The 22,365-nt window shown below is 34.5% G+C and overlaps 1 protein-coding gene across 1 annotated transcript; it reads left to right on the top strand.

Annotated features, from left to right (window-relative positions):
- The first annotated feature begins 2,397 nt into the window (after positions 1 to 2,397).
- Positions 2,398 to 21,112, top strand: LOC106073206 (endoplasmic reticulum membrane-associated RNA degradation protein-like). Its single transcript, XM_056023477.1, has 19 exons — positions 2,398 to 2,904; positions 5,741 to 5,895; positions 6,066 to 6,167; positions 6,413 to 6,502; positions 6,613 to 6,710; positions 7,394 to 7,530; positions 8,357 to 8,474; positions 9,544 to 9,646; positions 11,131 to 11,160; positions 11,645 to 11,713; positions 12,162 to 12,302; positions 12,922 to 12,999; positions 13,627 to 13,697; positions 14,688 to 14,792; positions 14,987 to 15,071; positions 15,980 to 16,179; positions 18,162 to 18,275; positions 20,539 to 20,693; positions 21,108 to 21,112. The coding sequence occupies exons 1-19, from the start codon at positions 2,451 to 2,453 to the stop codon at positions 21,110 to 21,112; spliced, it is 2,310 nt and encodes a 769-aa protein (XP_055879452.1). The 5' UTR covers positions 2,398 to 2,450.
- The last annotated feature ends 1,253 nt before the right edge of the window (positions 21,113 to 22,365 follow it).

Below are 22,365 nucleotides of genomic sequence, written 5' to 3'. Positions count from 1 at the left end.
CACAACTTACAAAGACTAGTTCAGTTTAAAAAAAAAAAAAGCTTCAAGTGGCCTTGTAAAATTCAGCTATCTTCAGCTATCTTCCTTACTAATTGAAACTGAGAACTATTCCTTGTTTTAAAACTCTGTGAGCACCTCAGGCAATGTCCTGGCAGTTAATTTACCCAATGCACTCAGCCTTTTCAAAATAAAACATTTAAGACTTAACTACATCTACATTTTTTTTTCTGTTAGTCTAAGAAACTAAGGCATTCCTGTGTCCTAGAGTGACCTAGACTACTAAATTATGGGCACTACATGGCAAAGATTGTGCTGATGTGCCAAAAAAAACAAAATATCCACTACTAAATTACTGTTCATTAAAAAAAAATCCTCTATACAAAAGCTCCAGCCAAATTAATATGCAATAACAAATGACCTTATGTAGGATCTTAACATATCTTTAGGTGGCAATTTCTTAGTGTTAGTCAGCAAAAGTTTTTATTCTTATTTTGATGCTAGACAAATAAATGACAACTAAGCAAAACATACAATCTAATATTTATTATTTCAGAACAGCCTAAAAATTTTTTTTACAAAAAGAGTAACAGCCATGCAGAAGTAAATAGTTCAAGATTGGTGTCAATCCCCCTTCCCCCCTTTTTTCTCAGCTTTGCATTGGTAAAACCTCCCCCCCCCCCCGAACATTTAGAAAAAAGATCAATGTGTTCTTAATGACTAACTGATCCTCTGAAGTCAGAAGTTTTAAATACCTGGTACCTTGGAGCTATTGTTCCTGATGAAAGATTCAAACTGAGACCAATCATCATAGAAGCCCTGAACAATGAACTGCAACATTGCAATTTGTGGGCAGTTTAGACTAATAGCTCATTGCAACATCACGTACAGGTCTGTACGACATGGCAATGAGTGATTGGTCTCCACTGCCCACAGGTTGAGACGTACAAGGTCAGTGTTGAGGCCTTCTGCTATAGGCCTAAATGGTCTTGTTCAAACAGTCCATAGCAACACTTGCAAAGCTCAAAACAGTCAACAAAGGCATTGTCCAGCACTAAAATCAAACTGATGCGCTCCTTGGTCATGTCTACATTCTTGTATGTCTGCGAATCTTGGAGGCTAACTTCAGAATTAAAGAGGAGGATCCTTGTAATGGACTTGAGATGCCATAGGAGGATATAGTATTACCTATAAAGACCACATCACAAATAAGATTTGAAACAGGATCGGAATGGCTAATTGGGCCCCATGATTACCTGCTAACCACTGTAAAAAAACAACAACTAAACTTACTAAAACTTTATGGCCATATAACAAAGCACTCAAGAATCACAAAGACTTTCCCTCAGGAAACAGTACCAGGAAAAAGAAGAAGCAGATAGAGTAATCGATTAAAAGACAACATTAAAGAATAGACGAGCCTGTCTTTGAAAGAGAATCTATTTAAGGCAAACAAATGGAATGGAGTTCAGGGTTGGTGCCTCAACAGTTCAACTGGTGAAGGTGATCCTTCGAAAGATATTTTAATCATATCAAATTTAATAGTAATCAAGACCATACAAACATAATAAACAATAAATAAACAACTAGCTCTAATACCCATTGTAAAAAAAAATTAGAAATTGAAAAGTATTATATAGTCATTGTGCAATTAAGGCATTAAACAGTTTTTTTTTCATATATGATTTCTTTTAGATCTAATTATCATGCTTATTCACTATGTCTGTCTGGTAAAAAGTTTATACACATTATTTCTGCCACACCCAATCTCGGATCAAGATGAAATTTATTTCTTTTACCTGAAAAAACAAGAATCAATAATAATAATTAAAAAAATAACCAATTAGTTAATTATCTATTGGTAATTAATTGCTATGTTTGGTATCGAAAAAGGGAGAGAATTTGTAATTGAATGATGTTGTGGTATAAGCTGAACTAGTCCCCTTTATACTTTTTTTCATAAATATTTCTCTAGTACAGTGTTCAGTATGTTGGATTGTAGAGGCTAGAGCTAGTTCTCGAGCTCGACTCCAACTTAAAATATACATATAAATGAATTTAAAAAGCTATACTGACATTAGCATATATAAAACATTTAGAACACTAGAGTTGTTTTTTTTTTTTTTTTTTTAGAAATAAAATATCAACAAAACCAGTTATTCTCTGGCCATTCCTGGAAGAATGTTGGTAAGGACGCTATGGATCTGACCCATTAATAATGTGAAATAGGAAAAAAAAAAAGGGGGGGGGGGGTTCTCACTCTTTTGGTTTAAAGTTTAAGAAAATAGATCTAGTCTCTCTACAATGTTTACATTCTGATTCTGTTTCATTGAAAAAATATTCGAAATATTCAACTTCGCTGGCGAAGCAGGCCTACAGTAATACATTATATAGATCTAGAATCTGTATCTATATCTAGGTGTATTGTGAAAAAAAAAGTCATAACGTTGGAAATGTCTTTTAATTCGGATAATAATGAAATAGAGATAGTTGCATCATTGTTAAGGCAGTTTAACAATAATTCCCAAAGTTTTCTTAGCGAGGGCGTGAAACGCTTGATTTGTCATGTTCATGATGTTGGTAGTATTGCAGATGACGCTTACTCTAAGCACTCTGACGACATAACTGTTTCAAATTCATCGTTGACATCGACTCCACCAATTCAGCCTTTTATCGCCTCACCTTATTTTGAACACGAATGCTCATTAAAAGAATGTGATTCAGAAGAGACTGAAGAGTCTAAACTATTGTTTCATCTGGATTTATTATTGGGGCTTCAGGACAATCTTATTAAGACTAAGACTGCATTTATTATTTGCAAGAATGGCTACATCCATTTTCGGCCACCTCATACAAATGAAAATATTACACTTAGATCTAGTCCTAGATCTACATCCCAAATCAAAGGTACTCCTGAATTATGTTTGATTTCCTTATTAAAAATTTTATTTATTTTTATGCTATTTAAAATGACTAAAAAAAAATAGCTTGCGATATTACCATTTTAGTCTAGCCTAATTTTACATGTTTTGGATGTTCCTTCAGAGTTGAAGATAATTTACTTCCTAGTCCGAACCTCCTTCAGGACAACGGGGGATGGGAGCAGGCAGGGTTTGAACCAGGGACCATCGATAAGTCTGAACGACAGTCCAGAGCGCAAACCACACGACTAGGCAGTCAGAAATGACTTCCTTGATCTAGAATAAAAAAGGATATTTTTTAAGGTCTAGTAATAGATCTATAAGAAATAATGAAGTTGAAGCTAGGGTAATTTCTGTCATTTCATTATTGATGGTCAGTTAGGTAAACTACAGTCTGTGGCCTCCTTCAGTCCAGAAGCGACTGTGGATCATCTAATAGGAAAGAGATGAATGCCTGGGCATTAGCTATGGTTGGAACAATGTTACCCACACAGTATTTCCACCCTCTCCATACAGTTGATCTATCAAAATTATAGTTTGGTTTCAGCTTGTTATGCCAGGTTGTAGGAATGTGTGCTGAAAACTGTCTTAAGTGTTTCCTAAGGGTTGGCTCTCAAAGCCTTTCACATGTGAAGGCCAGGAGTTGGACTGGTTGTGAGAGGTTATTTAAGATGCATGCCATTAGGAAGCATTTTATATTTAGTGAAGTGCTTATATCCATTACCACTTCCAGTAATGACAACGTTGCAGACCCTAGAGTGATACACAAATAATTTAATTAGATTAGCCTACATCTTTTTAAATAAAAACATCAAACCTGACCATTCCCTGGCCACTGCTTGCACTAAGTAAGGATGCCAAGAGCTCTACATCAATACCAAGATACCAGAAGTTAGTTTATTGAATGGCTGACCCTGTACTTTCAGATGGAATGGGAAAAACTTTAGAGTAGTTGATCCTTCAGGAGGTGAGGTGGCTGAGCAGTAAAGCGCTTGACTTCAGAACTGGGTGTCCTGGGTTTGAATCCTGGTGAAGACTGGGATTTTTAATTTCAGGATCTTTGGGTGCCTCTGAGTCCACCCAGATCTAGAGTCTAATAGGTACCTTACATTAGTTGGGGAAAAGTAAAGTCCGTTGGTCGTTGTGCTGGCCACATGACACTCTCGTTAACAGCAGGCCACAGAAACAGAAGACCTTTATATCATCTGCTCTATAGATCACAAGGTCTGAAGTGGGAACTTTACTTTTACTTTACTGTATATGATCTTTCTAGTACCTATCCAATTCAACTTTTACCTCTGATCAAGACAATTTTATTAATTTTTTGTCTACCTCACAATATTGCTAAACATTATTGAAATGATTTCATTTTGATCTTAGATGATAAATAAGTAAATTCAAATCTCTGCCTGATGCTTGTGAGTAGCCTTAACAGGTGACTTATTGCATAGCTGAGAATTCCAGCTCCTTTGTCTTCAACATGGCTGAAGAGTTCCCAATCCACATCTGTCTGCTGGTAGAAATCCTTCTTAGTGGTTAAAGGGATAATAGGAATATACATTGCTATGATTTCTTTTTTTGAACACTACACTGTTGAACCATGCCTATATTTGCTTATTGTATGTATTTTTGTGTGACATAGATCTATGTGACAAACAAGTTTCCTTAGAATTTTGGTAGATTTAGGGATGCCTTAAAATTCGTAATTGAAAAAAATTTTTCCCCAGGATCTAACCTTGAGATTCTAAGTCACCATATATCAGTTTTTAAGCATAGTCTCAGAGCTAATGCTTATATTGTTTCAAACTTAAACAATTGTCTTGTTCATATGTGGAAGAAAATAACACATGTAATTCAAATGACATTTTTATTGAAATTTTTTTATTTTTTTTATTTTACCATTATTTTACCAGGAAAAAAAAACTTTTGCAAATACTGATATGCAATTATAGACTTAAGTTTATAATAAGGTGGCACAGTGGATGACTGGTACCTGAACTAAAGGGTCTCAGGTGTAGACTGGGATTTTGAAATTTTGTTTTTTTAGGAAGCCCCTGAGTCCACCCAAGTCTAATGGGTACCTGACATTAGTAGGGGTAAAGTAAAGGAGGTTGGCCATTTCGCTGGTGACATGACACCCTCATTAACCCTTGGCTATAGAAAAAGATGATTTTTACATCATCTGGTCTATAATTTGCAAGGTCTGTACCTTTAAAGTTTACATTATATATATATGGCTCCTTTTGTCTCGAAAGGCAATGGATGCGCCCAAGTGAGTCACTGGTTTTGGCTTAATCTTGAGACGGGGCAGAATCTGGTGTGGCTAATCAAGCCAATTCTAGAACGGCAGACTTTGCCACAATTCGTACATTTGTATGCCTCTGATTTAGGGCTAGCAGACAGGGCAGCTTTCTTTTTTTCCCTCTTGATTAAAGCCGCTTCAATTCTTTTGTTCTCAGCAAGGGTTGTCCCAGCACGCACAGTCTGTCTCCATGCACTCCGGTCTTTGGCTATGTTTTCCCACATACTTTCACTGATGCCTGAGGCTCTCATGTCTCGCTTGCAGACATCTCTATATGTTAGTCTTGGGCGGCCCTTGGGTCTGACTCCTTCCACAAGCTCAGCATATAAGATATCTTTCGGGATTCTACCATCTGGCATGCGGGTGACATGTCCGAGCCAGCGAAAATACATTATATAGTTACAAAATCAAGATGTCAGGGTTAGGGTTAGGATTAGGCTTATATAATCCATAAATCATGTTTTCATTTTTAGGAACTACTTGAACTAGTTCTGTTTAATTTGTATTCTCTATGTTTCAGATGAATCTAACATTGACATCAGTTTACATTATAAAAACTCTGTACAGTGTATGACACAAGCCTTCAGATTTTCTGAAGTTGTCTTAGAACACTTTGACACTACCACATTTACTGTCAAATTCAGCAGATTCTTGGATTGGACTAAAAATGTAAAAGTATGTTAAAAAAATAGTTTATCACATTTTCATAAAATGTCTTGGGAAATTGACTTAACAAGAGTATTTTTCAAATTGTTGTTAAGTTGGCAAATTAGCGGTGATGTAGCTTAAATCATAATAGTGACCAAGCTGTGTTATTAGTTTGCTAATGTAGATTCTGTCTTTAGTTATTTCAGGATTGCTTTGAACTTTTAAGTCATCATGATGGTGCTGATGATTTATTAGCCTTGCTAATGTTATGTGGAGGCTTGGAAAAAGCTCTTGGAAATGTAATTTTAGAGTTTATAATTTTTATTTTTTTTTTATAATTTGAAACCTAATTACACACACTCATACATATATTTATATAAACTTTAGACTCTAGGAGTTTATTTTTAGATAAAATTTTAAGAACTAATTAGTAATTTTATTGTACCAAGTAAGGCAGATTTGACACACATAATAACTGCATATTTTTAATATCACATATATGTACTGACAATCTCCTTGCTTCATTGTCATTATTTCCTTTCAGCTCTATTTAACCAAAGGTATGAAATGTCCTGCCATGCTAAAAGATCTTCTTGCTACTACTGAACTGAGGGATATCTTAGGTGACTCTGTAGTAAGTTTATCTGCATACATTGGTTGTGTAATAAGTTTATCTGCATAATTGATTGCATACAAAATAATTTATCATTTTCACCGTCTGGTAAACTTTGCATTGGTTTTCAGATTGCTGTTCTCCATGTTGTGATGGGCCCACCTGTGTCAATGAATCTACGAAATGTCGCCTGGCATGGATTTCTTTCTGTCAATGAATTACCCAGAAGGTTCAGAGATTTTTTTTTTCATAGTACAATTAAGAAAGTTTTAACATAATAGTATTTTATTTCCTAGTAGAAGATTGATAGAAGAAGAATGGATTGCTTGAATAAGATGGAAAATCCATGTTTTAAGTCTCCAATTAACATGCACAACTAGAGTGACACATGAATATGCAAATGATGTAATTATGTTGCATTATCTTTTGAAGGAACTTCTGTAATTGATAAGATAAGATTGCAAGTTTTTTTTTCATTTTGTATGTCTATTTCAATAGCAAAATAATTTTTGAAATCTTGAACATTCTTGTATTTTTGTTCTTTCTTTTTCTCAGACAAATTCCAAACTTTAAAAATATAAAATTGACAACATTATCAATCTTATCTTATAAATTAGATATTCCTTGTTAATCTAGTCTTGAATGTTAATTAGAGACTTAAACTTAATGACAGGATTTCCTGACTGATTCAGGCAACCCATTCCATGTTCTAATGACACGAGAGAAGAAGGAGCACTTATGCAAATTCCTTCTAGTGTATTGAATAAGAGATGTGACTTTGTCTTTCTGAGTATGTGTTTAGATTGTGTTTTTGTATTTGTAAGATATTGTTCATTGTTTCTAGTATTGTTACTTTACTTTTCACTCTTCTGTCCTGAAGTTATAACCATTCCGGCTGAATATTATCCACAGGTATATTTATTTTTTACTGCTGTTGACTGTAAGCATTGGAAAACATTTGTCAGAAAGACATTTTTCTACTGATGTAGTAGAGAACAGGCTTCATGTTTCCTTGTCTGCATGCGATGATATAGCTCAGCATTTGAAAGGTAAATACATTTTTTATGTTGTTACTTTCATTTTTTAAATCAGAAATGAGCTAATATCAATTAAACCTTATGAACACAAAGTTGATAATGACGAAGAGGTAACTAAATAAATAATCTTTTCATGTGTTATCTGGTGTCAGTGTCCACATCTTTATTCATTTAAAAGACCTAAGCTTTCTGTTAAATGTTGTAAGTGGTTTAAGATCTTCTGTCTTCTCATTAATATGTTGGAGGGTTCAGATAACTAGTCCTATATCTGAGAGGACCTGATATGAATAATGCAGTGGTTTTCAAATCAGGCTCCTCTCCATACAGTTTTTCTTCTGTACAGGTATTTGGGGCCTGTTTCTTGTTCAGGCCTCTAGATAGAGTATACAGCTTTCAAAGTTTTGGATGTTTTATCAGCCCAAACCACTATTACATACAAAGGCACCTATTATGAATTTAATAAAAAATTATAGTAAGATTAAGTTACTAAAAACAATATAAAGAGAAATCTAAACCTGTTTCTATTAATTTGATGAATACATTAAGTGTACTCACAAGTTTCTAGAAAGTTGATACAATCAAGTGTATTATAGTGCGGCTTGTTTAAAACTTTGAGTTTCATAGAAAATAAATCATTCCATTGTGTGCATTGGAAAGTTTAATCTTGTGATCCATATTTGAATGGAAGATGGTTGTTCATGGAAATAATCTTTAAAAAACTATTTTTGTTTTCTTTGGAGCTGTCATGTTATTGAAGTAATCATTAGACCAATCTTTGTTCTCTGTAGAAATGGCAGATGCCAGGGAAGTAATAATTTAAAACAATCTTTGTTCTCAGTAGAGCTATCAGATGTTCACTTGCAGCAGATTGAAGAGTTGATTGAAAGCAGCTGGATTGTAACCAAAGGGAATAAAGAAATGATCAAGTCTGGTTTCACTTACTATAGTCTCAAGAAGTAAGCACGTTTTTAAAACATCACTTGATTTCAGCTAAAAGACATTATTGTGATGTATCAAATGAGTTAATTAAATTTTTATAATTTTTCATACAAAATTATAGATCTATCTTTTACTTACTTATCCATAGGATAGTCACTCCAGTTAAAATGATAAGCAATTGGCTTACATAGTGGCTGAGTGGTAAAGAACTTGGCTTCTAAACCGAGGAAGTCTCAAGTTCAAATCTTATTGAATACAGTGATTTATAATTTTGAGATTTTTAGGACACTCCCGCTGTGTCCACCAAGCTCTAATGGGGAAAGTTGGGGAAAGTAATGATGTTTGGTCATTGTGCTGAGCTATTGGAGCTCTCGTTTTTATGCAGTGGGCGCCCTCACATTGCGGCATAAGGTGCAATGAAACGGCAGATGCCCTTGCAAGGGAGGGTGCTTTGGCAGCCACACACATCGAAGCACAAAGCACATTTTTACAAGCAATGGCAGAAATCCAAGCACTCATTCAAGAGAAGTGGTTAAAATCCTGGGAGGAATCCAATAGAGCACGTAGTGTCTGGCAGCACATGCGTCACCAAGATCGCGACGATCCATGGTGGCGACTGAGCAGACAATTATTGCACAGTGTAGGACAGAACACTGTCCTATTGGGGCATATTTTGCCCGGTTCCATACGAACTTTGACTCCCGATGCCTTCACTGTGGAGAGAGCATTGAAACAGTGTCGCATGTCTTGTAGGAGTGTTCCCAGCTCCGCCAGCTTAGGGGGGACTTGTCTGAGCAGTCACTCGACTTGTATGGTAGCTATGAGACATTAGGCCAAATGGCCCAGTTTCTTGCCAGAGCACTGCGGGAGGATTGAGTCCTTCCTGCTCTGTTTTTTTAATAGAAGTTCATCTCAGGTCATTGTGCTAGCCACATTACACCCTTTTTAACTATCTACCATAGAAACAAATGATTTTTACAGGTTTGAAAGGGGTACTTTACTTAATAGTAATTTGTGAATCAGTTATTGAACTTTGACTCTTTCAAAGCTTCACACCCATCTGTTTTGCTGTTGTTTTTTTCACAGCTACAGCTGGTCTGCACTTTGTCTGTTGCCACAGCTGGAATGTACTTTAAGAAGACTTTTTGTTGTAGTTAACAAATGCCCAGAGAGACTCCTGACTGCTGAGGTAAACATTTATTTTTGTCTATAGAAACAAATCTATGGGTTTTGCTGTATATTTGGAATAATAATAATTTGCTGTACATTTGAAATTATAATTGCTTTTGCTAAGGTTTATCAATGTTTTAAACTGTTTTAAAAACCAAGAAATGCAAACATCACATTACAAAAAGTATAAATATATCCCATTAGGCCCTGCCTTAGGCCACTGCAACCTATGCGACTGCAGTGGGCCCTGCACTTTCATAGGCCCTGTGCTAATTTTAGGTGCCAATTATTAAATTAAACCATTATAACTTGTATATAATAACAGGGTTTCCTCGGCCTTCTGGAAATCTACTGAAATTGCAAAACATACCAAAAAATTCCTGGAAATCTCCTGAAATTAAAAAAAATCTCCTGAAAATTCATACAAATCTCCTGTAAATAGACAAAAATTGTCATTTTGGGGTGCCAAAAATATGCGAGAAAAAAAAAAGGGCATTGTCAGCTTACATTTTATAAAAATTTATTGCAAAGAAGAATGTATTTTCTAATACAAAATCTTAATTTTGACATTATACTTATCAGAGTAGGCCCCACGCAACCCTTTTTGCATAGGGCCCCACAACTGCTAGGACCGGTCCTGTATTCTATTTCAAGAAATATAAACATTACATTTCACATCTTTAATTAAATAGGTTGAAATGTAAATGCTGTTTCACTGAGTTCTTTTTGAAGTCAGATATTCCAAAGGTGCTCAAAACTGATATAAAAAAAACACTTTTTTTTTAAATAAGAAAATTAACATGTTTTGAGGTATAAAATAGACCCAAAATTTACCTCTATTGGAAATTTTCAACCTATTTTAATTTTGGTAAGCTCATCAGATCCTTATTTAACAATTTAAAAAATATTGTTTCAGCGGGGCCGGATTAGGAGGTCTGATGTCTGGAGGCCCTGGGGTGACGAAGGAGTGGAGGTTTCTAATTATTTTCAGAATAAAAGAAACAATTTTTTTCTGTCAAGTCTTTCAAAAATTTATTCCCAACAGAATGTAGCAATGGTTAAAGTCACTAAAATTTAATAACAAATTAAATCACATTCAATATTTAGCTGGGTTTTTGCTTCAACAGCCGGTTTCGTCCCATCATCTTTGAGAGCCTATTCTTTATAATTGTCATTGTTGAAAATGAGCACTCTCTAGTGCATTTCAAGACCCTCAAAACTAAGTTCACTCTTAATGTAATTTTAGTGTTCAGGAAGGTAGCTCTGAAATCTAATGATACAGTTTTGTGGATTTCTCCCTATTAGCACATTACTAGAGGACACGTCTTAAACACGACAATGTTGCCAACTATAAAATTTAAATATTTATAGTAAAAATGCATTGCTCCATAGTTGGGGCCCCTCTCTTGTGGATTCCCTGGGGCAGTAGCTCCATCTGACCATCCCCAAATCTGGCTCTGGTGTCAGTCATTGTTAATGAATGTCTGTTATCTTCTTTGGTAGGCAACAAGTTTGTACACAACATTTGAAGAGGTAAGCAAACAGTTCAATGCATCTTCTTGACCTTTTTAAAGATCAGTAAACTTTCTTTGGCTAGATGTAGATTGGATTAGTTCAGTCAACATAGTCATATGAACTAAAGTTTAGGGAATTGAAATTTAAAAAAATGGCTTATAAATTATAGTAGATACAGATACACTCTATAGGGCCTGGGTTCGAATCCTGGTGAAGAATATGATTTTTAATTTTAGGATATTTAGGGTGCATCTGAGTTCACCCAGCTCTAATGGGTACCTGACATTAGTTGGGGAAAAGTAAAGGAGGTTGGTTGTTGTGCTGGCCACATAACACCCTCGTTAACCGATGGCCACAGAAACAGATAATCTTTACATCATCTGCCCTATAGATTGCAAGCTCTGAAAAAAAACTTTAATTTTTTATTTAGTCAAGTGAGTACTAAATATATTTTTTCTTTATAGTTATTTATCTTTGGTTGTTTTTTTTATGCCTACTTTAGATATTGGACTTGTACTTGCCAGACGGTAGTCTTAATGCTTTGATACAAGTTTGTGGAGAATCATTTATGGTAAATGAAAATGCATTATTTTAAATCTTGAAATAATATTTATACAGATATTGGTATTATGAAATTATTTTTTATTATGCTATTTTTTTTTAACATTATTCATCCCAACTTATTATGTAGTTTTGAAACTTGGGAAACTTTTTTCACTACTTCTAAATGGTATAAACAAAACTTTTAATTCTGCCTTTAGATAAAAAGTTTAATAATTTTAAATAAGTTAATATCTTGGCAGAACTTTCTGAAAAAAATTGATAGACAAAATGTACTGGTTTTGATTTGTTGTGACACTGGATAATGAATGTGTTTGGAAAAAAAACACATATAATGAACAACTTTTTAAATAACACTTTGGTAATAACCTAAAAATTCAATCATCTTTGAAGACTTCCATGCTATACTGATCTCTTAATGACCTCCATTGAGAGACTTTTTTTGTCGACTTCCACAGGATTTACTTCATGATCTTCTCATTTATCCCAAGGGGCCGAGAGCAAGAGATAAACTGAGCCACGGAGAAGCTGATTACTTGACAGTACAACAGTCTCTGTGCTGCATAGTGATTTCCTGCCTGTTTTATCTGGCCCTAAAAGTAGTTGTTGATGAATTCACTTATTAGATATTCTAGTTTCTAGTTTTAGTTTTATTATTACTTTATAATTGTTTACTTGAAGTAACTTCACAATGAATGAAATAGCTTTATAGGCTTGAAATATCATAAGTATTCTATAAACACAAATTGTTTTTATCTCAGTATATTAAAAATCCCCCTTTCCCCCCCCCCCCCCTCCCATTTCATTCATTTATTTTTATTAACCCATTCCTGATTACATCAGGAAGAGTAAGGAAGATTTCCATATTGAATATTGGAACTTCTGGTTTACTCTGTAACTGTTCTGCATTACTGTGACTTTGTAGTTCTGCTGGTGTTGACCAGTTGTTTTCCTCTATTCCAATCATCTGACAAGCCTAGAGTCTCACACAGAAACAAGCCAAGCCCATGCTTTGATTTTGTTCTTAATTAAAATTGTCAACATTCCATGAGACAGAGAAAAAAAAATGAAACGGAATTTAAAATTCAATTCTATACTTTAAAATCCTTCTAGACAGTGTTTTTTTTTCTCTCCCTTTTTCTCCTGCTACTGTGCCCCAAAGAAAGTTTTTAAATCAATTAATTATTGTTATGCTCGCCTTTTTTTTCTTTGATTTAGTTTACGCCTCATGGCATGGCGTCTCCTGTGGAAGGATACAGATCCATATTTCATCCAGTTTCCATACTCAAACACAAGGTAAATCACTGGCTATACTTCTAGTGCAGCAGCTACTAATTTATTGATACTGGACAAATTGATAAGAAGAACAAAACTACATAAATTATAGTTTGGAACTTCTTTCAATCTACTAGATTGGGCTAAATATTAAATAACAGATTATGAGATATATTTTTTACAGTGAAAGCAGTTCCTTAAAGTTCAACATTTGATGTTTATTTTGTATAAATTTAATACATTTTAGTTTCAGAGTTTTTAAAAAGCAAAATATGTTTTTTTTATATCACATTTGATCATTATGATTGGAATGAATTGGTCGTGCCATATAACTTGAGTTAGTGTACATCTAATTCCTGGTGTTTTAGGGGAGATTTTTCTCATTATATGGGGATCTGGGATGCCCTTTTCCATCAACTCAAGAGTACATAACCTCTGTTAGGGAAAAGTTCATAGTAGGGTCACTTTGCTGTATACAACAAAGTTGGCTCTGTAATTCCCTATAAAAGTGGGTTCTGTAATTCCCTATAAAAGTGGGCTCTGTAATTCCCTATAAAATGACACTTTTAAAGAGTTTTATTGTTATTCTTTTTACATCACTTTATATTGGAAGGGCATTAATAAGATTCTTTGTGTTTTTGTATTCAGATCATAGAGTTGTCTTCCTTAGCTACTGGTATTTATTTAGAGTTGTGCCAGTATTCAGATACTAAACCTTGGTATGTTACTGAATATGTTTTATTTTTTTTAAAAAGAAACTTATCATGAAGTAATAACTGTCAGTTAATTTGTTTTGTGTTAAAAAATAATAATTGAAATGAGATAACTATGGTCAGCTTTCTTAAAGTGGAAATTCATTTTTTGAAACCAAATGTAAACAAAAAGAGTGTCAATGATCATTTTCTTATCCTTATCAAATATAAGTAGAGGACAAACTCTAAATCCAAACTTCTTCTGCCCTGCTGCTATACCCAAACATTAGAAAGACTTTTGGAGTCAACCATGAGAACACAAATCAGGAGCTGGTTACAAGCTACATTCTGCCAGAACACAGCCTACAGTGCTGCTCCTTTTGATACATCAGCTGCATGGTGAGGGAGGGGGGGTGTTAGTGTGTGGGCTGCATCGTTCAGACCATTGCTGATGCCCAGGCTCTCATCTCACAATCTAAAAGATGTTCTTTGACTGAAAGAGGCCTATACCAACATTGAATTTTTAGATTAAAAATAAATGATTGGACAAGATACAGCTAGTGATCCATGTACATGTAAAAGACTGGACAGTTGTCTTCTTTTGATTTAATTGAGTTTTATTCATTAAGTCAAGTTACTACCCAGAACTGAAATTCAACATGAGTGTCATATGTGACTTACTAAAGTGTATCTCATATTTTTCTCAATTGTAGACTTATACCCATACTGATTTTTATTGATCAATGCATGTAGATACAACTATTCAAGTCAACCAACTGGAAGAACTTTTTTCTGTGTGTGAAGTTGCAGTATAGATACAGCAATAAAACACATAGATTGAAATATTTTAACATATTTCTTCTTTGTCTCATTTGATTGAATAGATTATTGTGATTTTTGCTTTGCACTTAGCAAACTTTACCAAGTTGTTTTTTTTATATGATTCCTGTATTCAGTAAATGTATTATCTGTTTAATTTATTCATATAAACCCTCCCCGCTCCCTCCCCTTGCATAGCAAACATTTGGAGTTGATCCAGGCATCATTGAAAAGATTTGTACAGTCTGAATCTCTCTCTTCATTGTCTTCAAGATTGCCAGATTGGAACATGTTACTTGAAATGTAAGAACTATCTTTTGATCTACTCTACAGTTACACATATCTATAACAATAAATATTTCATTCATTGTATATATATATACATATATAAAGTATTCATCAATGTATTTGTAACATTTGTTTTATCACTACAGCATTATCTTTTGATGACTGTAACTATGTTGAGATAAGTAGAAATTTGAATTATCAAATTTTAGGTCTGCTGTTCCTTTTGAAAACAGTGATGGGAGGATACAGTTTGTATTGAATCTCTTGCGTCACAACACACTTCATAGATGGCATGTAAGTCTTTGTTTCTGAACTTACACAATAGAAAATATAATATTTTATTGCACAGTGTAAGCTGTTTATGTTTAATTATACGATCTTCTCCTGTTTTTATTAGATATACTCTTTACCCCACAAAATGACAGATAATTTTGTATCTGTTTCTTATATTAACTCTTTCTGAATTTAGCTGTCTCCCTTTTTTTTCCTTGAATTTGCAGTACTAAGGAATCACTCTATTCTCTCCCTTATTTTATAGTCATCCCTAGGAGTCATTTTCTAGTTACTTCCTTAGTTTATTTTTTTTTTAAAGCTGAAAGGCTTTAAAAAACAACAACAATGTTATTATTTATGTGTCTAATTGTAGCTATTTATAATAATTATGAAACATGTTGAGTCAGTTGTTTTTACAATGTGCTGGGTCAATTGTTTTTTACAGTTTGTTGAGTCATTTGTTTTTTTACAATCTGTTGAGTCAATTGTTTTTAGTCTGTTGATTCAATTGTTTTTACAATGTGTTGAGTCATTTGTTTTACAATGTGTTGAGTCATTTGTTTTTTACAATCTGTTGAGTCAGTTGGTTTTACAGTGTGTTGAGTCTATTGTTTTTACAATATGTTGAGTCATTTGTTTTACAATGTGTTGAGTCATTTGTTTTTACAATGTGTTGAGTCATTTGTTTTACAATGTGTTGAGTCATTTGTTTTTACAATGTGTTGGGTTAGTTGTTTTTACAATCTGTGGAGTCAATTGTTTTTTTACAATTTGATGAGTCATATGTTTTTACAGTGTGTTAATTGTTTTTACAGTGTGTTCAGGTAATTATTTTTATAATGTGTTGTTGTAATGTGCTGTTGATGTTCCTTGCAGTAGTGTTGTTTACTTTGTTTAAATATTGTTGCCATGGTTATCCTTGTTTTCAGCCTAGCAAGTCAACGCCAGCCATGGGAAGCACTAAGAAAGTTTCAGAAAGTGAGATTGTCAATCTATGTTCTAGAGTCCTACAGGAAACGGAAGCCTCTCTGAGACAAATCAGTTCCACACTGCGGCTCAGACTGAGACAGTTGCAGGACAAGCAACTAAGGTCAAGGCAGCGTGACAATTTAGACAGCCTGAAGGCCTTGTAGGTTTATATGTACTGTTTTGTTTTATTGTCACACACACACTGTAATTGATCAGTTTCATTGAATGCAGGAAGACACAGTCATATGTAAACCATCATAATGTAGAAAACCAAGCCCACACTAAATAAAACTCTCTCCTCCAGTTCTCAAAATTTGATTTATAACACAATGATTCTTATAATTTCTTTACTGTTTGTAAAAGAAAAAAAAAACATCCCCACACTTTGTATTATTATTTGCAAGAAATAAGCTTATTATTGAGCTTAGTATCAATAAAATAAGTCTTTAAATTATTCATATACACTATTTTTTACCATAAATCCTCCACCAGAATACCTTAAAATTTTGTCCCAAACCTCTGCCAGTGTTTCATCAACAATTAAAAAAGTTAATCCAAAAATGTGTGTGTGTGTGTTTTACTGTTGCATTAAGAATGAAGTGGCATTCAAACTGTGAATGTCCTGGTGGAGAATAAGTAGACTCCATGATTGGTCATCTGGATAGGAAAAGGAAAAGTCGAACATACAAGACTATTTTAAACTGAGATTCAGCCACACCTTAGACCATAAGGTCTCAGATAGGCACTTTTTTTTTGGGGGGAAAGGGGGACTTTACTATTGCAGTAGCATATTTCAAGTAGTTTCACATAATTACAGTTGTCTAGAAAAAAATCTGTATAGCTTTGATTGCATGTGAAACAGGATTAATGATATAGTATGATTGTGAAGTCAGTTAATGATAGGCAGAACAATCAGTTAAGGGTAAATATAATGGTCATTTAAAGAAGGATAGTGGTCAGTTAATGACAGACAGAATAGTAAGTATGGATAAATACAATGGTCAATTTAAAATGGACATAATTGTCAATAATAGACACAATGGTCACTTGATGATAGACACAAGGGTCACTTGATCATACACAATGTGGTCAGTTAACGATGGATATAATGGTAAGTTAATGATGGATATAATGGTCAGGTAATGTTGAGCATGATGGTCAATTAATGAACACAATTATTAGCTGAGGATGAAAAAAAAAAGTTCAGTTGCAGACTGATAAAGCAAAACTGAAACTGTAAGTTGATTAGCAAAAAAACAAATTTAATTAAAATAGCTGATTCTCTGAATTCCTTATGCCATGTGCATGGTGCTGATGAGTTCATGCTTTAAAATCATAAGTAAAAATTGATTTTGGTGACATACTTGTGTTTCTATATGATACTGGCTTACACTATAGTCCAGTGGTGCACTGTGGGAAGGGATATATACAATTCTGTCACTAGCTACATAAAAGCAAAAAAAATTTTTACAAATGGAACTTATCTTCTGAAGCTTCTTTGTGCACTATGTGGGAAGAAGTCTCTTGTGGCTGGATTGTACTGTGTCAAGGACCAGGTATTGCCCACAGGCCAGTGTTTGGGCATGACTGCTGTAGTCTATATGTTGTTTTTGTCAATGACACTTACTCACTAATGACCACACAGTATTATGACATTTTGATATGGTACTTCAAATCATAATGAGTTTTGGGAATGTAAATACTTAATTTTATAAAATACAGATGTTAATTCAAAAAAGAAGATGATTACATCCTATGTGTCATGCATCTAGTCATGCATGTTAACCAATGACTTCAATTCTGTCATGATAAAGTCGTTGGTTTTCCTGGTTTGCTCAGGCAACCCATTCTATGCTATAATAGCACTAGGGAAGAAGGAGCATTTGCATACATTTGTCCTAATATAAGAGTTTATGTGGTGGATATCTAGTAAAAAGCATGTTGTTAAAAAATGGTGCTGGTCTAAACTGTTCACTTTCGTGATGAAAGGACCAAGCATCTAACTATAGACTCTATGTGCAATGTATGTTATTGATAGAAGCTTAGTTAATGTCAATGCTTTTAACACTCCATGGGCAGATAATTAATTACTTTTTTTTCCCCTAAAAAATATTCTCTCCCCTTTCTCTTGCTGGATTGTAGCCTCCCTTGTATGAGTTTGATGAGCAACTATGTTCTTATCTTGTCAACATGGATAGTTTGTCACCTGAACAGCTATGACAGCTTGGATGACTCCGCCCAGAAACTTCTACAAAGGTAGGTCATAGATAATGAGGGCTGTTTAGTAGGAAGAAAAATACCAATAAATTGGGGGGCAACTGTAGGCTGTGACACAAATTGAACATCTATGACACACTATGGAGATAATTATTTAGCAAAGAATTCAATTGTTATTGAAAAAAAAAAGTAGATTGGAGATAAGTCAAGAAAAAAATATTTTAAAGTGGAAAAGATAGAGCTGTAAGATTTATAACAAACAAATATTCACATTCGACCAGCGTAACACTATTAGTAAAACCTCTAAATTTAGAGATAGAAGACTTCAAAGTAAAGTAGCAATAATACATAAAACACTGAACCATAACTTTGAAATACAAAAAAAACATACTAATAAAATATTCAGCCACAAAGATAAAGGCACATTTCTTATTCCATGCACTAGGAAAAATTTATAGCAGTGCTCTTTCTTTGCCAGTGCCATCAGAGCCTGGAACTGGGTTGCCAGAAAAACCAATGACATAGCAGAGTTTAAGTCTCTAAGTAACATGTATGACTAGGTAAACACAGGGATATACATAGTATGTAGTAAATCTTCTTTTTTGAAGGAATGTCTGTAATTAATAAGATAAGATAACAACAAAAACAATATGAAGCAAAAGACTGAAGTATTTAATTTTTTTTTAACACTTTTAGTTTTTCATACAATGATTTAAAATGTAGAGCATTTTTTTTTTTTTTTTTAGAGGCCCAAAGTTGTCCACTTTATTATTTGCACAATTGTTTGTCTGCTTGTTCTTTTATTCAACACCTTATGAGCAATACAAAACTGCTGTCTGCAGACTGACCCATTGTACATGGTTCTTGGAGCAGATTTGGATCAGTCTGGCTCAGGTGGATTAGCCAAAAAGAGCATGGCACTTTGGTCCCAAAAAGATATTCTCCCACAATTGTTGTGAAAGCAAAGCTTAGTTGGCGGGACTGCCCAAGGCATACACTGGTCATCATGTCCAGATATAGTGGTCAGCAGCCCAGACATTAGCCTGGCTGTACTGCACGCTAATGACAAACTAATGGCAGCAAAGTCAAACAAGTTGGCCTGGGTTTCTCCCAGAAAGCAAATGTGATGATGATGGTGGCCCAATATCCCAAGATGGAAGAAGTCTTGGCTAAATTTTTCAGCAAACACAATTTTTGGTCCATTTTTTTTTAGGGTTACAAAATATACAATTCTTACAGCCACAAACTGAATTTAGAATTAGAACTGTAAGATGAGCTGAGTTATTTTTAGGTTTAAAAAACATTGTCTCATTGAGTGAAACATTTAGACAAGATCATTTTCTAAATCTGATCTACGAAAGCAAACTTTCAGTATTCCCTCACATATTGGTTGACATTTATTTTAATTTAACAGATAAAATTTGAAAACAAATCAGATCAATATGATTAATAGATAATAATAATAATAATAAAAAGAAAATAATAAGACATTATCTGATTGAATAACATGATGGTGTTTACTGTGAATTGGAATATAAAGCTAATATGAAGCCTTGGAAAGAAATGGTACTTTATGATCATATAAAATGTTTAAGCGTGATTGGCTAGGTGCAATCTTTATGTTGAAGAACAGCCTGGGTGGCCTAAATAGGTTTCTGACATTCTGTGTTTAATAGAACTAATTTTAAAAAGTCCATTCTTTGTCATATTATTTAGCATAGCATGGATATTAAGAGATCTTTGATCTTGGTGTTGGATACTGAATAACTTTTTAAAAATATAAAATATAACTTTTGCTTATTTACTTAATATAATGTAGTTTGATCCCAATTTAGCTGAGCACATAAAGACATTATGTAAACCTTTGCTCAGATCTCCCCCCCCCCCCTTTCCGTCCTTCAAAAAGATTGGATCAAAGAGCACTGAGCATAAAATAGGCAGTGTATACAAAGTAATAATAATGATAAAGATCTAATACCTGTACATTTCAAATAAAATGTTAAAAATTCTTTAAATAAAAAGAAGAATCCAAATAAGGATCCTTAATTATGTCTACAGTTTTAATGTTTTAGTATAAGGGGTGTAGCTGATTTTTTATATTTTTTTTTGCCTTGGGGTGGTTACGAAACTCAAAATATCAATTGCTTGGGGTCACTTTTAACTTTGCAAATGAGTTTGCTTGTAGCCAGGCAGAGATATCCTTACCACAATTAGTCCTCACTTTGGCCAACTAGGCCACTGCAAATTCAGAACTTTAAGGTACCTAATATCATGCTTTCTTTAAAAAACAAACTGGAAACAGGTTCTTGAAGAATTGTCTTCAGACTTGTGAAAACTTGAGGACCTACACGTCTGCTGAGAACTGCAAGTGGAGTGTTTCAGGGGAGATCATTCTGAAAGAAATTAACTTGGCAGAGCTATTTGCTGAACAGAACATCTTCGGCCATGGCAATCTATGTAAGTAAAAAATACTTTCTGTTATACGTTTGAATTCCACGTACAGCTTTCAAGTTATGGGCCTTTACATTTTTTTTTTCTGAATAGCTGTAGTGCAGTGTTTCCAGAACTGGGTTTGCCCGGAACTCTAGTGTTCCACAAGACCTGAATAAGTGTTCCATGAACTACTGGAATTGTTAACTAGTAGGCCAGCACGTGATTGAATCTCTCCATTAAAAATTAAGCAAGTATTCCGCTAAATACTCCGATTGTGCGAAGTGTTCCGTTAAGGAAAAAGATTGGGAAACAGTGCTGTAGTGTATTGAGTAGGTTCAAGAATATGATGTCATCCCCCCTCAGACCAAAGATGAAGTATTGTATTTAGAAAAACCAACACTTTACTGTGTATATTTTTGTGTATATTATCGTTTACAGTATAGAAAAGACTTCTTATAAGTTGGCCTAAATGGATGCTTGTATTACAAGCAATAAACAACTATTTTTCAATGGCCCCCTGTGGGTTCTTATCATGAGCCCCTTTGCGCCATGGTTGCTGTGCAACTGGATAAATTCAATGAAGAGAAATAATGAGCACATTGAAGCAAAAGTTTTCCAGTCCAATAATTAAGGAATAGTGCAATATTTCAAGTGGTTATGCAGTCCCGACCATGACCTACATATTTTGTCATATGTAATGCATTCAAAGGTTTTGACTGTGAGGGCGGGATCAATTTAAGTAAAATTTTCGATTTGTCTGTGACTGTCTTTGGCACTTTGAAGGTCTTAAATATATGTGCCCCTGTTCATTGTATCCATGGATTCACAGACGGCCCACATCCTTATTGTCCATGACGAATTATAGTAATTAAAACTAGTAATTAAAACAGTATACAGTCTTGAGAGTTTAAGCATAGCATTTTTACATACGTTGTTTTGTCACACCAGACTAACTCATTGGGAAATACATTTATCACAGAGTGTTGATTTCTTTTTAACCACCTCTCGTCTGCCTCCTAATGAACTAACATGACCCCCCCCCCCTCCTCCTCACTTATACATAATGAAAACATTTATTTTTTTAGTTTCTAAACTTGTGGTGAACTTTGGATGACAGCTCCCACTTCTGACGCAGTTTGAAATAAAATGAGAAAACAAATGAGCCGACGCATGCTACTTATTTAGCCCAGTCTTGGAGTCAGCAGTAACGCTTGACCTACTTTTCATGGGCGGTGGGGAGATGTTTTGCCCCGCTGCCTATTAGGCGCCCCTTCTTCTCTCGCCTACCCCCCCCCCCCCCTTCCCCAACCAAACCAAGACTACGTACGCAACTCCAGCTCTGGCTCCAACACTCCCGATGTACACCTATGGGCACGTGCGTGGTTGTACTATGGCCTTGGTGACCTGGAAAATGGAGACCCGGGGTCTCAACACTGATGGCGTTGCTTGATTGAAATAGGTCTTGGCCACGTGAGAGACTATTTGTGTGTGTGTTTGGGATGGGGGAGGGAAGTCGGGGAAAAACGTTTTCAGATGGTTTATTCGACATATGATCACAGGTTTATTCGTTTTTAACGACTCAGTTAAAGTTAGAGTTCCATTTGAATTCAGCTGAGATTGAGATTTAATATTAGTGCTTTGTGTACATGTCAATCGACCTACCATGTATTATAACAGTGATTTTAGCATGTGATTT

Source organism: Biomphalaria glabrata, chromosome 3, assembly GCF_947242115.1.
Source record: "Biomphalaria glabrata chromosome 3, xgBioGlab47.1, whole genome shotgun sequence".
Classification (NCBI taxonomy): domain Eukaryota; kingdom Metazoa; phylum Mollusca; class Gastropoda; family Planorbidae; genus Biomphalaria; species Biomphalaria glabrata.
Note: the sequence above shows the minus strand (reverse complement) of the source record. Positions and strands in the feature narration are given on the sequence as shown.

Excerpts from the sequence above, each read along its gene's own strand:
- LOC106073206 (XM_056023477.1), top strand. The coding sequence starts at position 2,451 with ATGTCTTTTAATTCGGATAATAATGAAATAGAGATAGTTGCATCATTG. Across the intron at positions 11,161-11,644 it reads TGTACACAACATTTGAAGAG|ATATTGGACTTGTACTTGCC; the intron begins GTAAGCAAACAG and ends TGCCTACTTTAG. Across the intron at positions 16,180-18,161 it reads TTAGACAGCCTGAAGGCCTT|CCTCCCTTGTATGAGTTTGA; the intron begins GTAGGTTTATAT and ends GCTGGATTGTAG.